This window comes from Canis lupus, chromosome 23 (assembly GCF_011100685.1).
Source record: "Canis lupus familiaris isolate Mischka breed German Shepherd chromosome 23, alternate assembly UU_Cfam_GSD_1.0, whole genome shotgun sequence".
Classification (NCBI taxonomy): domain Eukaryota; kingdom Metazoa; phylum Chordata; class Mammalia; order Carnivora; family Canidae; genus Canis; species Canis lupus.
This window is the reverse complement of record NC_049244.1, coordinates 27701137-27719611: the sequence shown is the minus strand read 5'-3', so window position 1 is coordinate 27719611 and position 18475 is coordinate 27701137. Positions and strand designations below refer to the sequence as shown.

The window sequence follows — 18475 nt, the reverse complement described above, 5'->3', positions numbered from 1 at the left end:
TTACTGAGGCAGAAGCCTCCAGACTAGTAAAACTAGAAATTTGATAAAACTGCTGGAGACTGAGTGTGGACATTACAGGGTGAAGCCCCTGGGGGCTAAAGTAACAGGGGCATTCCCACCCATTTGTAGGGGTCTCCTCCAGGAGCACCAGGGGGTTCTCACACAGAGGATGGTGCTCCATCTGATGCAACGTGATACTACTATTAAAAAAACTTCCAGGGATGCCTGGGTGGCTCAGTTAGTAGAGAGTCTGACTCTTGATTTCGGCTCAGGTCATGATCTTCAGGGATTGTGGGATCAGTCCTACAACTGGCTCTGTGCTAAGCACAGAGTCTGCTTGTCCCTCTCCTTCCCCATCTGCCTCTGCCCACACCATCCCCTCAACACTTTCTCTCTAAAATAAATAAAATCAAAAAAATAAAAAAATAAAAAAATAAAATAAAATAAATAAAATCTTTAAAAACAACAAAGAACTTCTAATGGATGCTAAAACTGTGGAAGGCTGATGGAAAATTAGGTTTTTGGCAAAGTATCTCCCACATATTTGTTAATGGCAAAAGGTAAATATTGGTACCCCTTAGGAAGTATCTTTTAGGTAGGAATTAGGAAGTTACTACCTTAACCCAGTGACCAAATCTAAAGCTAGCATGATGTATATACTGAGGTTACCAGACGTTAATGCCTCCTGACAGGATATAATAACAAAGATACACCATCACCTATTATAGTATTTTTTGCCAAAAATATATTTTACGTGATAGGAATCTAACTTCTACTTTACAGGAAAAACAGGAGATTAAGAAACAAGTTAACAATGATATAAAGAAACAGACCAATTCGGAACGTGGGACTGTATTACAGAAAATGGCTTGCCCTTCAAAAACTCAATGCCAATGGGGAAAAGGTCAAGGGAAAGGGCAGGAATGTTTTAGGTTAAGGAGATTTAAGGTACATTAAGAAGTTCAAGATGTAGTCCTTGACTAAATACAGGTATAAAAGATACCTGGGACTACTTGGGTAAATCTGAATCTGTACCTTAGTGGATTATAGTTATTTGGTTAGATATAATTAAGTGCATTGCAGTCATACAAAGAAGCGCCTTATTTTTTGGAATATGTACGCAGACATATTTAGGAGGGAAGTGTATTGACATCTATAATTTAAAATAGTTCAGCAGAGGCACCCGAGTGGCTCAGTCAGGCATCCAACTCTTGATTTCAGCTCAGGTCATGATCTCAGGGCTGTGAGATGGAGCCCCTCATAGTGTGCTGCACTCAGCATAGAGTTTGCTTGAGATGCTCTCTCCCCCTTTCCCTCTGCCTCTCCCCCTTCTTGCATGCACCTGTGCTTTGCTCTATCTGCCCATAAATAAGTAAAATCTTAAAATAGTTCAGCAAAAAAATGTCTATAAAGCAAATGTGGCAAAATGCTGCCAATCATTAAATCTGGGTTTAAGTATATGAGTGTCATTTTGGTAATTCCTTCTACTTTTCTGAGTAAAGCTATGTTTTCTGTATGTACTATATATGCATTAAATAGGAAAAACACATCCATAGTGATCACGGCTGGTTAGCTTCAATGAGAGGACTGGAATTAGGCAAATGAGTAGAGAAGGGAGGTCAGAGAAATCTAAGAAAAAGAGCAACACAACAGAATATATGGATGGAGCACCAACCTTGACATATTCAACTGCTCTTGGAGAAAAATCACAGGCATAAGCAAAGATATTCTGATCTTCCAAAAGTGGGAATAAACAGTTCCCAACACCGCAGCCAGCTTCAAGTATAGTCAATTTTTGATCTTCAAACTAAGGAAACAGAACCCAAAGTCATAGCATGCTACATCTGCATCACAGAGAAAGCAAACTACAAGAATACACCTCAGGACAGGAGAAACAAGGTCTCTGACCCAGGGAACCGACAATAAACCCATGAATTGATAACTTAAAGCTAATACTCATATCTCATTTGTCATCCAACAGGGGCAGTTTGGTATGGTGTCAACGGCTAACAGAACAGGCTCTGGGACTAAACTGCTTGCACTCAAATCTGGATTCCTCCCCTCACTCGTGTTCTATTGCCAGACCACTTACACAGCTGTGCGCTTCACTTTTACCGGACAAGTGGGGATAATCAGGATGCCTACCTCAACAGTGTTATGATAAGGCTTAGGACACAAGGGGCCATGGTAAAGTGTTCATCATCCTTATGAATCTGAATCTCACTGAAGTCATCCAGTATGAAATTAATATTTACGACTTTCAGACGAAGAAATAGAAAATAGGGATGTCTGGGTGGCTCAGTGGTTGAGCATCTGCCTTCAGCTCAGGGTGTGATCCTGGAGTCCTGGGATTGAGTCCTGCATCGGGCTCCTTGCATGGAACTTGCTTCTCCTCCCTCTGCCTCTCTCTGTATTTACATGAGTAAATAAATAAAATCTTAAAAAAAAAGAAAGAAAGAAAAATCGAAAATGGCTCCTAAAGCTCTCTTTCCTACAGATTATATAACCCAGGAAATGCTAAACTGTGTTTGAGACCAAACAGTGTGTTTCCAGGGAACAAAGCATTTTGACAGGCTTCATAAATTCTCTACCCCACTGGAATGCAAGAAACACTCCTCTTCACATTTTAAATGAAAAACAACTCAAATAAGGTGCAATATTAGTTTACCTCTCTACAGGATCTGAGATCCTCAAACTCTCGGGTGGTCCAGTGTCTATCTTTGAAGAAGTTAGTACTATTTCTTTTGTAAAAAAGGTCCCAGTTCTTCTGAGCCTCTTTTTCCAGTTTCTGCTGCTTAAAATCGGACACCAAAGCTTGATCTCTTTTCAATTTCTCCTCTTCTTCAGAGCTGAGAATCCTTGCCTGCAGCCCTTTTCTTTGCAAAGAAGCCATCTCCTCAACTGACAGGCATTACTGTTAACAGTGCTGAGGACTCTCCATCCCTGAGGAACCCGAGGACTCCAAGCTGATATTGCAGACATACAGAGGCAGGGTTTTTTCGGATGCAGTTTCTCAAGATTGGATTAATCCTGATTGGATTTCTCAGGCAGCACTGAGCCCTTGTGCAGGAGAAAGGAGATTCCGTTAGTGGCTTTAGAACAGTTTTTAAGACGCTGGGTTGGTGGTTCTAGAACATTTCTGTCACCAAACAGTTCAGACGCTGACTCGACACAACCTGGCCCACTACACAAGAGGTCGGTCACAAAGACCAAGACGCAGTCCCTACCTTCAGACAGACGGCCAGGACTCTCACGCACCGAACCACAAGTCAACTATTATAAACCGCTTTGCTTTTTAAAAAAGGACAGGCCCAAGGACTGACTGAGGAACCTTAGGGAGAAGACGCTCATCGGTTTTCGGTGCCCGCGACGAGGGGCGACTTAAAACAACCATGAGAGCTTCCCGAGGTGGCGACAGGCGGTCAAGTGGGGTCACCGTCGCCCAAGGATCGGAGACTCGCTTTGGGGGAGGGGGGAGATTTGGAGCCAAGCCCGGCGGCCTGAGTCTCTGATCGCACTCCCAAGAAGCTGTCTCACGAACCAGTGGGGGCGTCGCTTTCCAGGGGCTGGGGCTCCGGCTCCTCCATTAACGCGTGAGGGAGAAGAGGCCAATGACGCGCGGGGCCGGAGCCGTCGGGCGGAGGGCGCTCGGGAGAAACCAGGCCGCCGCGGCCGCCAGGGCCTGCGGAGAGCCGGCCACGCTGGCTACCGGGCCCGTGTTCACCTAGTTCGCCGCGCTCTCGGGCTCACCGTCGTCGGTTCTTACATTCGCCTGATCGGGGAGGGCCGGACGCCCTCGGCCCTCAGCCCGGCTAGGGGAGCCGCCACGCGGGGACAAACCCGCCTCAGGCACCTCACCCGGCGGAACCCTCAGCCATGGCGCCGCCCCCGCCACTTCCGCCTCGGACGCAGAGGTCCCGCCCCGCCGCCGGAAGTCGCGCGGCCCTGCTTCCGCGCAGGCCTCCCCCGCCCGGCCCGCCCCGCCGCCGAGGAGAGGACCTGCTTCCGGCCCCGGGTGGGCGCCGGCTGGGCTCGCCGCGCGCCGCGGAGCGCGGCCCAGGGAGCGTCGGTCCCCCGGACGCTGGCGCCGGAAGCTCGGGCCGCGGCTGCGCGGGGAGAGCGCCGGTGCGGGCGCGGGGCTCGGCGAGGGCCATGAACGGGACCGCGAACCCGCTGCTGGACCGCGAGGAGCACTGCCTGCGGCTCGGGGAGAGCTTCGAGAAGCGGCCGCGGGCCTCTTTCCACACCATTCGCTGTAAGCCGGCGCTCCCCTGCGTCCCTTTCGGCCGCTGCCCCGCCTTTGCCAGCCCGACCCCTCCCTCGGCCCCCGGCCCCCGGCCCCCGAAGCCCTGGAAGCCCTGGAAGCCCTGGAAGCCCCTGCCCACGTCAGCTCCCTTCTCTTCCCCTCGATCCTCCGGGACCTCAGTCCCCCCGCCCCCACCCCTCCTTTTTCCCAGCTCGCTTCCAAACCAAACCCTCCGTCACCCCCAACGATATTCTTGTGCCTTGTGATCCCAGATACTTCTTCCGAAGGTGGTCGGCCCCCTTGCTTTTTCGTCCGCCCACTCGGCCCTTCCTTATGCGAAACTGACCCCCCCCCCTCTTTATTACGGAAAGACCGTGACCTCACGTCGGCCTCCAGGTCGCCTGTGGGCCATCCCCCTTTCCCAGGGCCCCGCCAGGGTCCTCCACGGTTAAAGGGCCCTTCCCGTCTGCTCGCGAGCCTCGTCGCCTCCCTCCCCTTCCATCCCCTTCTTCCCTGCCCTCCTCAGCCTTCTTGCCTCGTCCGTCTTTGTTCGGGCCACCCCGAGCCTGCGCTCCATCTCCTGGGCAGCCCGAGAATCCGCGTCCCCCGTGCGCTCCGTCAGCGTCTTCCCCCCTCTAGCTTTGCGTGCCTCGTCGGACCCTGCTGTCTTTTGAGGTCACCCATCCTACCCACACTTAAACCCCGTACCAAGCCCCATGTGGGCGACGAATAAAATTAGCATTGGTGAGCCTGGAGTAAGTTAAAGCTTGGTGAGCTATGTTTGGAAGCCGAGGAGGAGGCCTAAAGACCAGCCAAGTAGTCATTATGCTGGACCTTCCTTTTCTGCGTGATTACAGACTCTGTGGAGGGAGGGCACGTCCACTCCAGGCCCTGCGTGAAGTTTCGGCTGTTAGGAATGGGCTGACTGGAGCATCCCTCTGTGATTCACAAGCTCCTGGTTTCCCGTCTTGGTAGTGCTCGTGCTGGTTAAGACTTGTTTTTGTCGAAGGAGCTAATAAAAGTGACTCAACACATTGGAAGAGGGCGTGTTGGGAGAATGAAGTTCCATCTTTCCGTGGTCACTTGCCTTCCCATTACCGTGTCTCCTGCTGACAGCAGATCGGCTTTCTCAGAGGGTAGATGTGGGTGGGGAATGTGACAGGAGCATCATTTCCTGAGCAGTTTCCTTAGTTGATGGTTTAATAGGGTGAAGGGCAGTGCGGAATTTGAGAGGCTTCACATAAGCACCTGGCCTGCAGCTTGAGACCAGTGTATGTCAAAATGGAGAAAAATGACTATTCATGTTGTACTTTGGCAGCAGTTGAGAGATGTGGGCAGGATTAACCTTTGGAGGTGCAGTTCAGCCATCTGCTCTGTACTTTTACAAGAGTGTTTTTATTTTTGTTAAAGCTATAGAAGTTGAGTGTGGCAAATTCTGATTTTGAGTTTCTTTGCAAAATGAAATCAGTTTATGTGGTACTGTGGCCTTCCATGTTTCATACTGGGCTTAACAATCAGAGAATCTTTCAAAAATGCTGTGTTTGCTTTTGATCCTGTACGCAACAACCCTAATAAAACACCTTATGGATAATGGGGCGTTAATTTTCATCTGTCACTTGGGAGAAGGGAGTATCTTTGCTTAATAAAATGGTATATGAATTCTAGCTTTTTTTCTTCAAAATGATCCAGTGGGGATGGGAGGAAAATATGTGGGAGGTATAGATGAAACAAAATTGTACCTAAATTGGTAATTATTGAAGCTGGGTGACAGGACACCGAGGCTCATATTGTACTATTCTTTGCTTTTGTATATGTGGAATTTTCCACAATGAAATAGGTTTTTTTTTTAATTCTAAATTTGTATTTTGCATTTATCTGGAGTGACAAAAAAAATTAATGTTTAAATAAGAATGCCCAGGAGGCTTAGTATAAGTAACTTGGTGGATAAATGCTCTTTTGCTTTTCCCTTTAGATGACTTTAAGCCAGCATCTATAGATACTTCATGCGAAGGAGAGCTTCAGGTTGGCAAAGGAGATGAAGTCACAATTACACTGCCACATATCCCTGTAAGTTTATGCACTGTGGAATCACAGTGAATCCTCATATTCTTTTATTGCGATTTGAATTTCCTACTATTTACAAACTTCTAGATTTCTAAAGTTCCAACATAAGGAAAAAAGGAATTTTGGGGGTGGGGTAGGGTGGAATTCATGCTTCCCAAGTGCTTGAGTAAAAATGATTCTTTGCCATTTTCCCCAATCTCCCTTTTCCCCCCATTTGCTACAAAGTAGACCAGGTTCCTATCTGGATACATAGCCCCTCTTTTAGATTGGCATAGCTTTTTTTTCCCCCCCTCTGAAGAGAAAAGCCCTAGATGCCATGTTGGTTTATAGCAACAACAGTTTAGGAGTGTGGCACAGGCAAGCCAGGAGTTAAGGCAGGCAGGAGCAGGATTGATAATTTTTCATATATCTGGCAAAAGGCAAAGTGCAGGCTGAAAGTTTTAAGCAAGAACCAGAAAATCAGAGCATTCAGCTAATGTAGGGGTGAGGAACTCAGTTAAAAGCTAAATTGAGGGCAGCCGCGGTGGTGCAGCGGTTTAGCGCCGCCTGCAGCCCAGGGCGTGATCCTGGAGACCCTGGATCGAGTCCCATGTCAGGCTCTCTGTATGATGCCTGCTTCTCCCTCTGCCTGTGTCTCTGCCTCTCTCTGTCTCTATGAATAAATAAATAAAATCTTTTAAAAAAAAAAAAAAAGCTAAATTGAGAACTCTTCTTGCAGAGAGATTTTTTTTTGAAGCTTTGCTCAAGGCAGCACTGGAATCACAAACCCTGAAGTATCAGATACTCTTAATGAACGTGTGTCGTTGCATGTCACAGCATAAGGTCTTGGTAACCAGTGATAGAATGAAAAGGCTCTGGATAAGAAGCTTTGCGCTGAGGAACAATTACTTGTCTGCCAGCTCCAACTGCTATTTCATTATTTGTTGCCTTTGGCAGGTTACATCATCTCCCTTCGGATCTTCATTTGCCAAATGGAAAATAAAGGGGTTAGATAAATGGTCTCTAAGGTCCCTTCCAACTCTTAAGTTTTTACCCTATGAATTGGGAGTTAAAGAGCCAAGCAGTTTTTTATTCTATACAAGGGATTAAATCCCATATTTGTCATGTATTATATGTTAAATATTAATCGAGCACCTACTATGTGGTGGTCCATTACTAAGCACTGAGAATACAATCTTAACACAAGTACATTTCTTGGCCCTGGGGAGCTTATAGCCTGGAACTAAAGAAATATAAAAAAACATTTATTTTACCAAATCAGGGAAAGCTTCTCTAAGGAAGTGACCTTTGAGCAGATATGAAGAGTAAGTAACTGAACGAGAAGGGACAGGATATTGTGGGCAGAAGCCTTGTTAAAGGTGTGCAAAAAAGAGCTTGAGGACCTGAGAGGCCAGCCACCTTTTGTTCTGAATTCCACAGAGCCGAGGGCTGAGTGGTCTAGGGTGAGGCAGAAGGGCCAGGTGTGTGGTTTAAAGATTTTATTGTTTGGTCTCAGAGGAACAGGGTAGCAGTTGAAGGGCTTAGGCAGTTGAGTGGCATGATGTACTTACTCTGAGCCAAGCAGAATAACCAGCTGCCCTTGGAGAATGCTGTGTTGGTTACTTGGCCTGAGGGGAAGCACCAGACTCTGAAATTACAAAGAAATACAGAGATAACTTACTAGTTTCACTTCTCATAGTGAAAGTTCTACTCAGTGTAATACCAAGTAGTGTTTAATCTATTTTTATCAGTTCACATCTTGCCATTAATTGTAACACAGCTTGAATCCTTAGAAAAATCTATGGTAATTTTGCAAATTTATATTATCTTTCTTGATTATTGAGAAGCAGTTGCACAGTTACAGATTCTTGCTGTATTACTATTTCCCCGTTCTTTTTGCCTAGGAAGCCAAAGGAATCAGTTTATTCTATTTGGGTAACTCTGATAAAAGATTTTATGAGATAGTCATTTGTAAATTCAGTTTTGATATTCATAACTGATGTGTTTAGTTTGATCATCATCTACTTTCGTGGCATTTAGGGATCCACACCACCAATGACTGTGTTCAAGGGGAACAAACGGCCCTATCAGAAAGACTGTGTGCTTATTATTAATCATGACACTGGTGAATATGTGCTGGAAAAACTCAGTAGCAGCATTCAGGTCAAGAAAACAAGGTATGTAAATAACCAGATACAGATTGATGTGGGTTTTTTATATCTTTGCATTATCTATCCATTTATTTTATAAAGATGTGAGCATTTGGGTGCTCAGTGTCCTATTGATAATCTCAACAGCTCTATGTCTGTCTTCTTGACAAATCAGTAAAGTATCGCTTCCTCAAATGCAATAAAAAGAAATAATGCTTTTAAGACCTGAAACATGTAAACCACTGGGGAAAGGATGTACTTTGCAATTATATCTGTTTTGTTAATCTCATGATTGTTGATATAGTACCACCTAAAGGGATAAGATTTTTTTTTTTTTTTAAAGGGATAAGATTTAAACTGATAGACTTTGTAATTATGAAAGAATCATTGAGTAATATATATTCCTTATTAGATTGAAAATAACTAATTTTTCACAAGATGTGTTTGAGCTATTTATACCAAAATAAAGTTTTGCCTATTTTTTTGAATAGTGAGCTCTTTTAATATTTAATTCAACAGGCATTACATGTCTAATACAAAGCCAATTCGATTTTAAAGTCAAAATTTATTTCATTAATAGAAGCAACCCAGTGGTTCTCTTTTTCACATTGAGATATAGCAATTACTGTAATACAGTTGTGAAATCTTAGTTACAGTCTGATTGATGTTTTTCTGTTTATGCTTTCTCAAGCCATTTTTCTTTACTCATTCCACAAAAAATAAAAAGTTACTGTTTATTTATGGGTTATGAGGTGCTGAACACGATCCTAAATGCTTTCATGCATTATCCTACCTAACTTTACTAAGAACTTTTAGAAGGGTGCTATTTTATCCTTTAAGACAAGCACACACACAAAAAAAAAAAAAAAAAAAAAAAAAAGACAAGCACACAGATGCAGAGATTGATTATTAGTGAGCTTGTGACTTATTGGAGTCTGGCACCAGAGCTGAGCCCTGTGCTGGCTTTCAAGCTCCTGCTCCTCTCCCACCTGGGAGGTATTTGTATTAATTACCTCCCTCCCCAAACTAGTGACACTGTTATTCCCCCAACAGCTGATGGTCAAGGGTATATCTCTCACTACTCAGTGTCATCTGTGGATTAGCAGCATTTTATCACTTGGATGCTTTTTTGAAGTGCAGAATTTCAGGACCTGCTGAGACAGAATCTGCATTTTAAATACATTCCCCAGGTGATTTGTGTGCTCACCAATATTAGAAAGCCCAAAGTTTGCTGGGCTAGTCCATCTACAAAAGAAATTGTTAACGAATAGAATTTTCTCAGTTTGGGGTGGAATGCTTTGCTTGTCTGCCTGCAAGAGCTGGCACGTGACAAGATGAGCAAGCAGTAAATCATGCAAAAATCTGCAAACTAGCCAGTATTTTGAGAGCTGGTTTTACTTAGTAACTCATACACTTGTGAATACAACTTTATATTGTACACAAGTCAAATAAATAATCATATTGTCTACTAGTAAAAATGGGTTTTCATAATCCCATTGTGTCTTCCATACTGATTTTATCTGCTTGCTATAAAATGTGAGCTCCTTGAGGACAGCAAGTGTGTGTGTTTTATTCATCTATCTCTGGTGCAGGATGTGGTACTGGAATGCAATAGGCAGCTGTTGCATGAGTAGCTCCTGTGATAAACTTACAAACATCAATATTTTGAAGTAGTCTGTAAAGAGCACAGGGTTGTGCAGAGACCTGCAGGTACTTGGTCCCCTGAACAGAGTTGAGTACTATTTTTGTCCCTCCAATTTAATGTCCTTATCTCATTTCAGAGCCGAGGGGAGCAGTAAAATCCAAGCCCGAATGGAACAGCAGCCCACTCGTCCCCCACAGCCATCACAGCCACCACCACCTCCACCACCTATGCCATTCAGAGCTCCAACAAAGCCTCCAGTTGGACCCAAAACTTCCCCCTTGAAAGATAACCCCTCACCTGAACCCCAGCTGGATGACATCAAAAGAGGTAGACAGCATTTTCTAGAACTATGATAGCAACTTGGTGTGGGGTGTTGGTGTTTTTGTGGCAATCACAAGGCTGTTCTATTGACATGATGGCACAGGCTTTTTCTGCCAATGAAAAAAATTTCTGCAGAGTTCACCATTCCAGAGGTGATGAGGGTGGGCCAGGGCTGTTGCCACTTACCTCGTTTGACAAGTCTGGGTCTTGGAATAGTAACTGGAGTTGTGGCTATCTTTGCAGCTTTCTACTTAGAGGCCCAGGATATAAACAAGCATGACTGCCATTCAAAGGTCTGTATGACACGCCTTTAAGGCTTTGGGAGAAGAGAATTCCAAGGTGTTGGGGTGAAAACCAGATGTGTCAGTGTTAGTATGGTATCTAGGTCAGAAGAACATCTAAAATACCAGGACCCCAATGCTTTGTACTAACACAAAGTATGTAAACACGAAAGTGCTATGGGGACCTTGAAATGAGAACGTATGTATTGTATGTTTTTAAGGAATTAACACCTAGAAAGACCTAGAGGTCTGGCCAGGTTCTCTCCAAGGCCAAGAGTTTTCTTCCCATACAGTGAGTGGGTAGTTTTAGTTGTCCAGACTCTTAGGAAGTTATGAGGCTAAGTGTTGTATTTCAGATTTGTAAGGTTTTATGGAACAAAAGTAAATCTCTAACAGTCGTAGACAGGGAAAGATAAAGAGTTGTCCTTAAGTTTGCCTTTTCTACCTTATAGAAGTGCTCTCTTTTAGTAAACAGAATCAGTCTGCCTGGTGCACATTTGTTAAACCTCCTGTTTTTATTTCTTGGTTTTGTTTTCCTCATGGATATTAGAATGCTATTTATTAAAGTTTTCACTTTAGTTGATCAGGAATTGGACTATGAGTGCTGAGTTATTGCCAGTTATGCCTAAAGGAACCATACTTGTTTAAAACCACATTGCATATTCGGACAGGAAAATCTGGCATCTTAATGTATCCTATGATGTGTCCTTAACGTACTCTCAGTGATATTGAAAAGGTAAAACATGTTTTTCCTTCCCTGCTGTACATGTGTAGAAGAGGTAGTACCTGACAGTAGTGTGTCAGTGAGGTATAGAAAGAGGGCAGAGGAGGAATGTCGTTTCCCCATTTTCCTTTAGTTACCATGGTTCCCCTTGCAATTTTTTTGTGGGATCGGATAGCCAGAGAGGACCTCAGAGGCTGTCTGCTCTGGCTCGCATTTTTTTTAATGTCTTGGAAAATTCATGAACTCCCACTGGGGTCTCCCTGCTGGTGAGAGGTAGAGCCGAAACAAGCATCAAGATCTTCCAGTGCCTAGTCAAATATTTTTCAACCCCTTAGCATAATATTTCTCTTATTTGGTGTTTTAATTTCATAATTCACAATATTTTTTTTTGTTTTAGTAGATAAGGCAAATAGACTTTATCCATTTCTTACACAGAACAGTCTTTATCTCATACTGTTTTCTTTTTGGTTATTTGGGGTGAAGTTAATGTTTCCATTGTCTCTCTGAAGACAGTTTACTTTGTTGGTTTTGGTTTTAGTCATTTTTTTGGTATGTTTTTAAGGAATTAAGGAAGGAGGAGTGTAAGTTACTCTTCCTTGCTATTGGTCCTGCCACTTCACTGTTTATAGAAGGTTCAGCATGCGGCCTTGAGAGGGGTTGCTGCACTAACTCATGCTATGTCATTTTATTCCAGAGCTGAGGGCCGAAGTTGACATTATTGAACAGATGAGCAGCAGCAGTGGGAGCAGTTCCTCAGACTCTGAGAGCTCATCAGGAAGTGATGATGACAGCTCGAGCAGCGGGGGTGAGGACAATGGCCCAGCGTCCCCTCCGCTGCCCGCACACCAGCAGCCCTACAACAGCAGGCCGGCCGTAGCCAACGGAACCAGCCGGCCGCAAGGAAGCAACCAGCTCATGAACACACTCAGTAAGTATCCTCTCCCTTTCTTGGCTCAGAGAGAGGTGGCATGTCCGGCCAAAGATGTGGCTTCTGTTTATCTCACACCAGAACCTATGCACCAAAAGATATTTAAGGCATAAAACATGTTGACAAAGAAAATTTGAGCAGAAAGGAGTAAGTTACCAAAGGGTAATAAAAAGGGGCATACAAAACTAAAAAGTCTGTTCTTTCTTCTTTTTTTTCCACTGTCACAAATGAGGTTTTTTGAATTCTGGAAAATGCTGAAACATGAACAGCCTGGCTCCTTATTTTTGCATTTACCAGGCTTTTAGGGCACTGCCTACCACCATACTGAACGCTGCCTCCAGTTCTTTCTTACAGCCCCAAGAACCCTGTTCTCCAGACTATGGGATCCTATAGCCCACAGACTTGGGAGCTTGAGCCATTAGGATATATTTGGAAACCAACCAGCCTTTGACAAGAGGGAGAGGAAGGGGTGTTGCCGTGGCTGGGTGGCTCTCCATGCAATTGATACTAAAGTAAAGCAGAGCAAAATAAGAACAAAGACAAATTTCTATGTAATAGAGGTTGCAAGAGTTCTAGTTCCTACACCCTTCTCTCCAAATCCTTGTTAATGCTCTCGCTTGGTATGACTGCCTTTGAGGAGGTTGGAAGGTCTGGAAGCAATGGGGAGAGGCTAATTTAGTTAACTCTACCACTGTGGTCCAGGCAAAACTAATTCTTAACCTCAGTACTATAGACACTGTGGGCCAGATAAATCTTTGTTGTGGTGGCAGTCATATGTACTGCAGGATGGATCTATGCACTAGGTGCCCTTCTTCCTCCCTTTTCCCCCTGTTGTGTCAACACAGAATATCTTACGGCATGGCCACATATCCTCTGGGGCACAAAATCACCCCTACTGGAGAAACACTACTCAGGGTCCCACTCTTCTACTTGAGTGAGTTCAACACTGTTAGGGTATCCGTTAAGGATATTGTCTGCTATCCCATTCTGTGGGCCTACATTCTGGGGATCAGGATCAGGGTCTGCTTTGGTGCTCTTCTCAGTTGGCTAGAGATCAGAAATTTCACATTGGGAGTTTGGTGTTCACAGTGGAAAAGTACCAGATAGCTACTATGGCTTTAGGTCAGTTTTTAATTTTGCCCAGTTAATGCTAAATTATTCTTTCCTCCTAGGAAAAAAAAAGAGCAAAAAACTGGCACTGTGGATGTTACCTGCTTACCAGTGTCTTAAAATCCTTTTAACTCCTCACGGCTCCAAGTCATCCTGTTCTGTAGCAAGACCTTAACTATGCATGTCTCATATACAGTAAAGCACTAGAGTTATTTAAACCAGGGCTGTCAACTGGAACCAACTTAGAAACCCTAAAATCACAGTAAATAGTGCAAATTTGCTAACCTTTGTATATAAACATATAAAGTAATCATAATATTGTTTTCCTGAGTAGTAACCTAAAGTATATTTTCTCTCTTCCAAAATAAATGGATTGGGGATCCCTGGGTGGCTCAGCGGTTGAGTGCCTGCCTGCAGCCCAGGGTGTGATCCTGGAGTTCCAGGATGGAGTCCCACATTGGGCTCCCTACATGGAGCCTGTTTCCCCTTCTGCCTATGTCTCTGCATCTCTCTCTCTCTCTCTCTGTGTCTCTCATGAATAAATAAATAAAATCTTAAAATAATAATAAAAACTACCACGTTAACAAAAGTAACATTTTTATGAAAATTTTCCAATCAAAAAAAGTTTTTTAGATTTTTTTTTTTTTTTTTTAAGATTTATTTATTTATGAGAGAGAGAGGCAGAGACACAGGCAGAGGGAGAAGCAGACTCCATGCAGGGAGCCCAACCTGGGACTCAATCCTGGGTCTCCAGGATCATGCCCTGGGCTGAAGGTGGCGCTAAACTGCTGAGCCACCCAGGCTGCCCCCAATCAAAATATTTAGTAAGAAGAATAACATTGCTTTAAAATTTTATGAATCTCTTTAATGTCTGGCTTAGTAGAAAGCTGGATTCTACACCTGCTTCTGCATTGTTATGAGGAAAATCTGGTGTCACACAGGCATGTAGTAAAAGGGAAGTACCTTCCTGTAGGGGCCTTGGACCCCAGGGTCCTCAGAACAAACTCTGAGAAGAGCTGGCCTAGGGATCAGCAGTCTAGTCCTATGGTAGTTCATTCTTGTAATCCAAGTGGTATCAGCTGGGGTCCTGTTACTCTTATCATCTGGTACTGAAATGTTGAGTATTTCTTTTCTTCACTCCTAAGACCTAAATTCTGCACACTAAAAAATGAGGCTTCATAAAAGCTCATTAGTTGAATTGAGGTTTAAAGTAACATGAGTATATTGTACAGAGGTGCCCCAGAGGGGATCCTGGATTAGCGTGTTCCTGGTATCAACAGTATTCAGCTTCCTTAACAGGAGGCCTAACTGTGCTATTTTAGCATTTATAAAGCAACTTAATATGAACAATTGTAGATCATGAATCAGTTATTTATAAATGCTTTCTTGCTATTCATTAACACATTTAAAAACTGTCTGGCCTGCTCCTCACCTGTTTCTACCCCAGGAAGCAGCATTGCCATGCTTTGTAGATACCAGGAATAGCATTTCTTTAAAAACATTGACTACATTAGTTTTGTCACTGAACGAAATCGATTTTCCTCCCTAATTAACTAGAATTGGCTTGGTTTTACTGTAGTGTGATAACCAAGGCAGTCATACAAAGACTTGTGGGGAAGTCGTTTTTAACTTGTGCACTTCTGGTGTGATTCTGTTTTCTTTTTATAGGAAATGACTTGCAGTTGAGTGAGTCTGGCAGTGACAGTGATGACTAGAGTCGGATCTTTCGAAATCAGCTCCTCGTGCACAGATGTGCTGCTGGATCAGGCTGCACTCGCATGGAGCCCCTTGCTGAGAGGGACGCGCTATGGATCAGTGACTGTAGTAGGAGTTTGAGGCTCTGGAGGTCTCAGATATTCAAGTCTTTAACTTAGTGGTGATGGGTGATTTTCTCGTGTAATTTTCAAACAATCTCATGTTGCAAAGTAGAACTATGGAAGAACTAACAGAATTATTCTATTTGGTTAACACTATTCCTGAAAAACAGACCAATGTACCCTGGTCTAGGTTACTCAAAGGCCGTTATCTTTAGCAGACCAGTGATTCAGTTTTAAACCTCAGCAGCCACAGTTTGCCCCAGTGGTTTGCACCAGTGAAATGAAACCTGGTCTTTGAGGGGTAGGAGAGAGAGGGAAACCTCAAACTGCAGCACAGAAGTATGTTAAAACCACTTTAAACTGTTGAGACAAAGTGGTAAGGAAGTTTTGTCTGACCCAGTCTGATAAGCCTGTGTAGAAATGGACTTCAGGAGGGAGTCCTAGAGTGTCCTCCTGAGGGTACACTAGAGCTCTGCTAGCTCAAGCCCCTCATTTACAAATAAGGAAAAAGAAGCCCACGGCTGGCTTATGGTCGGTCTCCTACCCCCAGTCCAAGCTTTTCCTGCTGCTCCCTCCTTTAATCTCAGTGGTTGGAACCGGAGATTCTCATGCAAGACATTGATAGTTGTACATCAGAGCTTTTATTCGATTCCAAAAGACAAAAGTGTTGGGTACTTCTGGCTCAAATTCTGATCCAAAAAGTCCCTAAGTACATGAGTCTGGGTGAGCAGATTAAACCAGCAGCCACTGTGTTAACACCTGAGATTCAGTCAGATTGGGGGCTTTTAGTTCCATGTAGATCCATGCTACATGTGCTTCACTCAGTGCATTTTAGTAGGGGGAGGTAGGAGTGGAAGAGCGGTATAGTGAAGGAATCTTTCTGAACAAAAGAATCAGCAGCAGGTTTTCAAAAACCAGAATCCAGATAGGAAGCAGTTCTGCAATATGAAATGAGCACATTCTTGGAGAAGGCATTTCTGTTCATGCTTTTGTACCACTGTTTGTGCCTGACTCCCAGAACGATTTGTATTTTTGATATACAACTAGAAGAAAGTCACAAGATTGCCTTTTTGCAGTGTGCATTTTCCAAATGAATGTTACAGGAAACTAGTCACTAGTAAATGTTCCATATTGAGTAAATGTGTGACAAATTGTCCCGTGATTAGTATGGATAGCCCATTTCTGTAATTTGAATGAATACAATTTGAATGTCCTAAGAAATTTCCATTTACTTTGGTTCAGTGGGTATCAAGAACGTTAAAAATGATTTTCCTTCCTTGGGTTCCTGCACCCAAAGATGGCCTCTGCTTCCCCAGCTAGCAGATGGAAGCCTCCTGGACCTGGAAAGGAATTAGAGGATTCATGGTGGGGGCTTTGGTGAGAGTTGCACCTTACAGAATCACCGGTTTGATGCACACAGTGGCTCCAGTGAACTGGAGATGCAGGCCCGGCGCCATTATCCAGTGGCACACTCACTCCCCCCACCAAGTATAGGTAATAGGGACACACTAGAACTCTGTGGTGGGTTCTCAGCCCATCCTGAGGTTTCCGTGGATTTAATGGTAGGTAAGAATTTATAATGAATTGGTAATTGTTTTATAATTCCTTGGTAATGACAGCTCAGGGAAGGTGAAGGTCTTGATTGGGAGACTTGACTTGTTACTGGATGTGGGAATTGTTTCACTGATCTTAACTTGCTCAAGCTGGGGCAGGTTCCAGGAACTTGAACTAAAAAAAAATCTATTTAAGCCTCTCTGTCCTTTTTTTTTTTTTTTTTTTTTTTCTCCTAAAGTCTTGATTTATACAGATAGAGCTGTGGTTTTTGGCATGTCGGGTCAAGATGTTTGTTTCTATAGGAAATGCTTGCATGTTGCACTGGGTTTGGTGAGTTGCGATCTGTGGGCTTCAGGCCTTTCCTCTGTCACCCATCCCATCTGACACTGCACGGTTGTCCTCTAGCCCACTTCCAGTTAGTTCTCTGCACAAAGCCTTCGGTGGTTCCCTCTCCCCACCCTCCACCTTTACCCACCAGAACAAGGAATCTTTTCTTTTCAGAAATCAAGAATTTGGCCTCATAGATTACTTCTCATGAGTAAGCTTGTACCAGCCTCCTTGGACTTGTTCTTTGTGCCTCTGTGCCTTCTCAGTCTCTCCCTCCCTTCTCCCCTGTCAGGCCTCAGGCCCGACACTCTATAGGTGCCATCTTCGTGGACTCTGTTTCAGCCCACTGGAGTGCTTTGTGTACGTACTGACCTTCCTCTTGCTTGAGCTCTGGTTGCTGTGAACTCCTTAAGAGCAGGGACTTGTCTGTCATTCTCATTGCTACTCCCTGGGGTGTCCACAGGAATAGACATTCAGATGCTTATAGCCTGGTGGGGAGGAGGCAGAGAAAACCAACCAGTGGAGTACAGAGGGTAGACATGGAGAAAACATTCCAAGCATTTGGAGACAGCTGAAAATGATCCGTGCTGATTTTCATGCTTTTGAAGTCTCTAACTGAATTGTTAAAATTGCCTTTTCTTCGTCCTCTATGACTACCATCCCGTGAGTCATTAGGTAAGGTATAAAGACTTAAATCCGAGGTACCCAAGAAGTCATGGCAAGCCACAATAAAGATGTGATTTGGGGAAACTTAATACAAACTAGAGATTTGTGATGATGCCACTCATTAACTATTTTATTTCTATACCAGAATCATTTTTCTGTGTGTGGTATTAATATGTATGTGCTTCAGTGGTGGGAAAACTTGAAAATTCCAAAATCTTTGCTATCCTAATTGAGAGGCTGATTAAGTAGAGTGAGTGTGTGTGTGTGTGTGTGTGTGTGTGATGTATTTATTACATTATTTTGAAAGATAATAGTCTGTTATGTGGATGTATATTAGGTACAGCCAAATTGGATGTTTCCATTTGGCAAGGAAGGTAGGATTTCTGAAACTCAGGCCTTAACCAGTAGGTTGGAAGACAAGACCAATTGAAGCGTTATGAAATATGTGTTTTTGTCGCTTCTGTCCTATCTGTCTTGGGTTTATTGTCTTATTCTTTAATGACTTTTAAAATCTTGTGCCTAAAAGTTTATTTTGCATAATTATGAAGTAGATGTGCATGTTTACATTTATGTAAAATATTTGCTGTGTAAAGTTTTTTTGGTTTATTCTCTTAAAGATCACTATATTTAAGTAAAAAAAAAAAAGGTCAGCAATACACTTCA

The 18475-nt window shown here is 43.6% G+C and overlaps 2 protein-coding genes across 10 annotated transcripts in view; one reads left to right on the top strand and one right to left on the bottom strand.

Moving 5' to 3' along the window:
• METTL6 (methyltransferase like 6) overlaps window positions 1–4564 on the bottom strand; it is a 14882-nt gene extending 10318 nt beyond the window's left edge. The window contains exons 1-3 of one of the 8 annotated variants that reach the window (XM_038570808.1): window positions 4486–4564; window positions 2669–3060; window positions 1676–1807 (exon numbers count right to left, since the gene is read on the bottom strand). In XM_038570808.1, the coding sequence (XP_038426736.1) occupies window positions 1676–1807; window positions 2669–2893 (357 nt within the window). In that variant the 5' untranslated portion in view covers window positions 2894–3060; window positions 4486–4564. Of the gene's footprint in view, window positions 1–1675; window positions 1808–2668; window positions 3917–4485 lie in introns of those variants that run through there. The other 7 variants (XM_038570806.1, XM_038570803.1, XM_038570804.1 and 4 more) reach the window with 7 other exon arrangements.
• EAF1 (ELL associated factor 1) lies at window positions 4075–18475 on the top strand. Of its 2 annotated transcripts, none has more exons than XM_038570800.1 (6): window positions 4075–4255; window positions 6219–6313; window positions 8330–8466; window positions 10221–10411; window positions 12105–12338; window positions 15117–18475. In XM_038570800.1, exons 1-6 carry the CDS (start codon window positions 4153–4155, stop codon window positions 15161–15163), a joined length of 807 nt encoding a protein of 268 aa, XP_038426728.1. In that variant the 5' UTR covers window positions 4075–4152; the 3' UTR covers window positions 15164–18475. The 2 variants fall into 2 exon arrangements, with proteins under 2 accessions (XP_038426728.1, XP_038426730.1); XM_038570802.1 differs by lacking the exon at window positions 4075–4255 and adding an exon at window positions 5560–5599.